The sequence below is a fragment of the Narcine bancroftii genome, chromosome 9, assembly GCF_036971445.1.
Source record: "Narcine bancroftii isolate sNarBan1 chromosome 9, sNarBan1.hap1, whole genome shotgun sequence".
NCBI lineage: Eukaryota > Metazoa > Chordata > Chondrichthyes > Torpediniformes > Narcinidae > Narcine > Narcine bancroftii.
This window is the reverse complement of record NC_091477.1, coordinates 60201898-60207817: the sequence shown is the minus strand read 5'-3', so window position 1 is coordinate 60207817 and position 5920 is coordinate 60201898. Positions and strand designations below refer to the sequence as shown.

At 53.3% G+C, this 5920-nt stretch overlaps 1 protein-coding gene across 1 annotated transcript; it reads right to left on the bottom strand.

Annotated features, from left to right (window-relative positions):
* Positions 1-406: 406 nt before the first annotated feature.
* On the bottom strand, positions 407-4162 carry LOC138743691 (early growth response protein 1-B-like). The gene is given in 4 exon segments (XM_069899290.1): positions 407-2948; positions 3808-3988; positions 3991-4066; positions 4068-4162. Coding segments are annotated over 4 exon segments (2115 nt in total). The 5' UTR covers positions 4148-4162; the 3' UTR covers positions 407-1170.
* Between the last annotated feature and the right edge of the window lie 1758 nt (positions 4163-5920).

Sequence of the window (5920 nt, the reverse complement as noted above, 5' to 3'; positions counted from 1 at the left end):
ACCCAGATGGTGTGTGAAGGGGAGGTTTATGGATGAGTGTCTGGCTCTCATTAGGGATTAAATGAATTCATTTGGAATCTGGGTCTGCTTGCAAAGTGCTTGGATGTGAAGTATTTCATTTGGGATCAATTACAGCCATTTTGGGTTTTGTCAAAAAGCTAATTTTGATGGAGAACCCAAGAGTGGAGATGCTGGAATCTTGAGCAAACTATAAGAAGCAGGAGGGACTTGGTGGGTCAGGTAGCATCCAAGGAAAGAAACAGCCATCATTTCGGTCGGGACTCAGATTTTAATTGATATTCACAATGATCCAGCCAAAATCTTTTCTACAGGGTGAAAACATTTGCTTGTTGAGTAAATTGTTCTGATTTCAGTGTGCATTTGTTTGAAGTCATCATCCAACAAATTTAAGATGAGTCATTTTGAGATTTATTTTTCTTCAGGGTATATTGTACACCAAATATCTGCTTGGCAGTAAGCGCATTCCATTGTATAAGAAACGTGAACAGGCAGATTTACAAACACTTTACATTGAAAAGTATCCACCAGTTAAATGCAGATCGAGAACATACAAAAAATACAAGCCTACTTGGTAGGTAACGGCGACATCTCAGTTCTGAATCTATTTACACAGATTACAAAAATAATCTTTAGATATGTTTTGCTAACTTTTGAGAGAAATGCTTTGATATTTCTCTTTCTCTCAAATGGCAAACATGCCTTCAGTCTTCCTTCACATCTGTCACATCAACCAACAGAAATACATGTCAGCAAGCTGCACAGAAAAGGCACACAGACTGATCAGAACTTCAAAACCAATCAAAAGGACAAAGCAAACCAGCCACTAGGCAATGACCAGGGCACTTCCTAGCACACAGAAGGCCCTAGTACATGCTGGCAGTGCGCCATTCCCAATGCATTTCAGTGTGTTTAAAGGGACTGATGACAGCATTGCATGACAGAAACATTGACCAAATTCCCCTGTTGGTTCCAGGCAAAACAGGATGGAATATGAAGAGGCATATCTCCCCCCCCTCCTCAAATTAGACAATCGTTACAGCACCGTACCCGCAGACACTGAGGGGGTTACTTGACACACCTACACAATAGCATGGTGAATCTATTTATATAAAAAATGTCCATTTCTAGAGATCTCAACAATTGCAGATTTCAATTGTCCTTTGTGTAAGTGTTGATGACATCTCTGACAGAGCCTGGACTGACTGAAGGAAAGGCACTGGCTGCCGGAGAATCAAAGGAGGTGCTCATGACTGCGGAGGGATACGAGTTGGTGACTGGGGAGTCAAAGGAGGTGCTCACAACTGCAGAGGGATACGCGTTGGTGACTGGAGAGTCAAAGGAGGTGCTCATGACTGCAGAAGGATAAGTGTTGGTGACTGGGGAGTCAAAGGAGGTGCACAGTACTGCAGAGGGATATGTGCTGGTGTTGGATGAGTTAAAGGAAGTGCTCACGACTGCTGAGGGATACGTGCTGGTGTTGGACGAGTCAAAGGAGGTGCTCACGACTGCGGAGGGATACGTGCTGGTGTTGGAGGAGTCAAAGGACGTGCTCACGACTGCGGAGGGATACGTGCTGGTGTTGGAGGAGTCAAAGGAGGTGCTCACGACTGCGGAGGGATACGTGCTGGTGTTGGAGGAGTCAAAGGAGGTGCTCACGACTGCGGAGGGATACGTGCTGGTGTTGGACGATTCAAAGGAGGTGCTCTCGACTGCGGAGGGATACGTACTGGTGACTGGGGAGTCAAAGGAGGTGCTCACGACTGCGGAGGGATACGTGCTGGTGACTGGGGAGTCAAAGGAGGTGCTCACGACTGCGGGGGGATACGTGCTGGTGTTGGGGGAGTCAAAGGAGGTGCTCACAACTGCGGAGGGATACGTGCTGGTGACTGGTGAGTCAAAGGAGGTGCTCACCACTGCAGAGAGGTAACCAGTGGCGGCTGAAGAGTCAAAGGAGGTGCTGGTGATCGGGGATGGGTAGGCAGGTGTGGGAGAGCAGGCGTTAGAGAGACAAATGGCCTTCTCCGCTTTCTTCTCCTTTTGCCGCAGGTGGATTTTGGTGTGCCTTTTCCTTTCATCGCTCCTTGCAAACTTCCTGCCGCAGATTTCGCAGGCGAAAGGCTTCTCTCCGGTGTGTGTGCGGATGTGTGTGGTGAGATGGTCGCTCCGGCTGAAGTTGCGCATGCAGATGCGGCACTGGAAGGGCTTCTGCCCGGTGTGGATGCGGATATGGCGAGTGAGTTCGTCGGAGCGGGAGAAACGGCGGTCACAAGTGTCCATGGGGCAGGCGTAGGGCCGTTCGTGCGGGGGGGTCTTGCTGGGGCGGTTCGGATATTTCCTCAGCCGGGAGGGTTTGATCAGGTGCGAGTGGTAGGCGTTGATGTGCTTGAGCTCAGGACCGCTGCTCTGGGTGGAGACGGCTTTGATGGTGGAGAGGGGGATGAGCGAAGGCTGCGCCCTGGTCTCCAGCGGTTGGAAAGGTTTCTGCTCGGGGCTGCCGACGGCGAGGTCGTCTTGTTGGGAAAACATGTAGTCCGGGATCATAGGCAGCTGCACATTGGGGCTGCAGTTCTTGCCGTTGCTGTAGCTGGGAGGAGGGTACTGAGCCGAGCCCCCAGGCGTGGGGAAGCCCTGGGAGGGGGCCTCGGTGAAGATGTCCGAGTTGGAGTTGAAGGTGGACGGGACGGAGTAGATGGCACTCGACTGGCTTTGCTGGACGGAGCAGCTGGACGCGTTCGGACAGTGTGCACTCATGCTCACGATGCCGCTGACCAGGCTGAAGAGGGGTTCGGGCCACAGGCTGTTGTTGCTGCCGGCAGCCTCGAGTGAGAAGCGGCCGGTGTAGGTGACCGAGGGAAGCCGGCAGTTCTGCGCGGCGTACGACTCAATCGGGGACTTCTCGGTGCTGGGAGAAATGTCCGTAAAAGTGTCTGAAAAGAACAGGAAAGCCCATTAATAAATTTAACCACAAAGGCACCTCTGATATTATCGCACCCACAAGATAAAGGTGACCCCTTTTCAATCAGTCTGTGAACCTTTCCGCTGGTGTGTGCACCTCTGCGCTTGTGAGCCGGTCTACTCTGGGAACTCGGGAATTATCAGGAATAACTTCTGGTTTGGCGACCCCTTTAAGTTTACCACAGTGGGTATCAGATTCATTGATGGTCTTCCGATCCTGTTTCGTTCATTTGGCGACCCACTCTGACCAGAATGGATGGAAAAGTACATCTCAAACCCCAAGCGGCGAGGGTGTGCGGAGAAGAGGGCCCGGAATTTGTACCCGCAGATTTTCTCCCCTTGTTTACGATGCTTTTTGTGTGCAGATCTCGGTGCCCAGTTTTTATTGCGCATATATCCCTGCACCCCTTGGTTATGTGAGATTCATTGGGTATCGTTCATTTGTGTATGTTTCATTTATTTCTGCTTCCCTGGTCAACTTCACCGCTATTTCACCGTCCGTACATTTTGAGATACAATCCCCATTCTCGTCTTATCCGTTCCGAGTCCCACGCTCACTGCGCTTTGTATATTGCGGAGTGTATTTCCCTGTCCATTTCTACGTACGTTTCCGAGCCGTGTCCGTTCCGTCTATGTGTTTGTGTTAATCCGTGCCTCTTGTTTATTTCGGCCGTCTCTGGATGTTGCTCCGGATCAGAATCTGCGTGCAAGTCTGGATTTCCCCGTGTGTGTCAGCGTCAGGAATTCCCTGCCCTCTCTCACAGCCCCGGCCACGGCTCCTGGTTACAGCGGGGACCGCTGGCGATCCGGGTTGCGGCTGCAGGGACTCACCTGCCGGCAGATGGTCGAACTGTTCCAGGGGTTCCCCATAGAACGGCTGGTCAGTGGAGGCGGTGACAAATGCTCCCGTCATCATCACTTCGTCCAGCTTCGAGTAGGAGTCCAGAGCCTGGTAAAGCGGTTCGGGGAGCAGGGGTGGCAGGTTGATCTCCGCCTTGGTTACCATCCTCACTCGCAGGCAGCGTCCGGGGGCAGTGGGTGCCGGTGCTGCCGCCGCCGCCGCCTCCTGCTCCAAATCAAACGTCTGTGCTCTCTCCCCGCGGGATGAATGCTTTCCCAGCCAGCCGCCGCTATTTAGCTGGCCCGGCCCCGCCCCGCCACTGACGTACATGCCCTAATATGGAGCGCAGGAAAGCCATGTATGGGCAGTGCCGGTTCCATGGCTGTGACGCCCCGGGCGGAAGGGGACCCCGGGCAGGTGGGAGACCCACTCTCTCCCACTGCCATCCGGCTTGCTCCCCAACTCCTGGGCCTGGCTCTCGTTAGCCTCGCCCGCTTGCCGTCCCGCCCGACCGGGAGCTCCCGGAAGAACCCGGGTTCCGTCTGCCCATATTTGGTAAGGCCGTTCCCTGGCCCATATTTGGGCATCCGGCCGGACCCGAACCAAATATGGAGTTTCCGCCGGGCCGCGCCGACCAGCTGCTTTGAGCTGAGCCGGGCGCTTTCTCGGCACCATCCTGCTCGGGCTTGGGTGCTCGGCATGGCCGCCCGCACCTCGTGTCACCACAGTCCGGGTCCTACTGTGTACCGGAACCCACTCGCTGCCCCGCCCTGCTGCCTCCCCATTGTCTGTTCTCAGTCTGTCCCACTGACAGGTTCCTGCTCCAGCCCCAATGTCAGTGTCATGCAGCAATCCCTCCCATCTTAGACCTCTTCCCCATCAAGCCCGCCCTCCTGGGCGCGGAGTGTCCATGCGTCTGGTCGTGGTGTAATGTGTCCCCGTGTGTGACTCGTGCTGTAGGAAGGCGAGGGTTCTCGGCCGGACCACGCTCCACACTCTTTCACTCACATAACCTCCCCGCCCCCGCGTATTCACATGCCATGTGCACAAGTACACACGCACGCACAAGCTGAGTATTAAACGCACTTTTATATTCACTTCGTGTCTCGAATCTGGGAGCGAAGCCGGGACGGGATCACTCTCTTGTCCCAGATAGCATGAGCCAACAGCAGCCGACTCCCCCTCCCGCCCCCGAAATCTGATCATGGTTATTTCGCATTGATCGACAGTGATTGGAAATGTCGGGATTAGGGGTGGCAGGAGCGTGAGGTGAAGAGGAGAGCAGCAGTGCCAGACGGGGAGGGAGAAAGAGAGGTGGTCTTGGTGATGTGGGAATGAGTTGCAATCCGTTCAGGTTCCACTGCCGCATTGAATCATTCCGCACACGTGGGCCAGTTTGCACGCCGGCAAGTGCATTCAATTTACCTTGTCGCCGCCAGACTAAGGAACCATGACAAACGGACTATTTTCTCATTTATGCCCACCCTGTCCCCCAGAGTCGCTGTACAAATACTCCCGGGATAATCAGACAGTTGTTCCTACTAACCGAAGCTGTAATTGTAGTAAAAACACAGCATTGCTGGAGGAACTCGGCAGGTTTCGCAGCGTCCATAAGAGGTGAAGATGTTTTTTACTTTCTGTGTTTTTTACTTTCAACCAAATGACTCCAGGACAGTCAGACCTAATCGCCCGAGACTAGTGCAAAGTGGACATCTCGACCATACAGAATCCAGCTGGATGGTTGGGCTGTACATTGCAGATAGCAGCCCGCCGCGCAGTCAGACCAATAGTGCTGCAAGGACTGGCTCCAGGAAAGCTCCGAGCAATCTAGACAGATAACACGCAGCGGGAGGCAGCACAGAGAGCGAGCAGCATGCAAAGAGTCGCAATGTACGTCTGTACCGACCATCAGCAGGACAGAGTGATCCTCCTGACTACAGTTAGACCACCGGCAAAGGCTCACCAATACAGATAGAGAGAAACAGAGACTATCCTCACTGCAGTCAGACTATCAAGAGAGATTGGGAGGGGGGACATTTCCTACGGTACAGTCAGTCTGTACCAGAGAGATTCGCCTCACTGTAGTTAAACTATCCTCAGAAA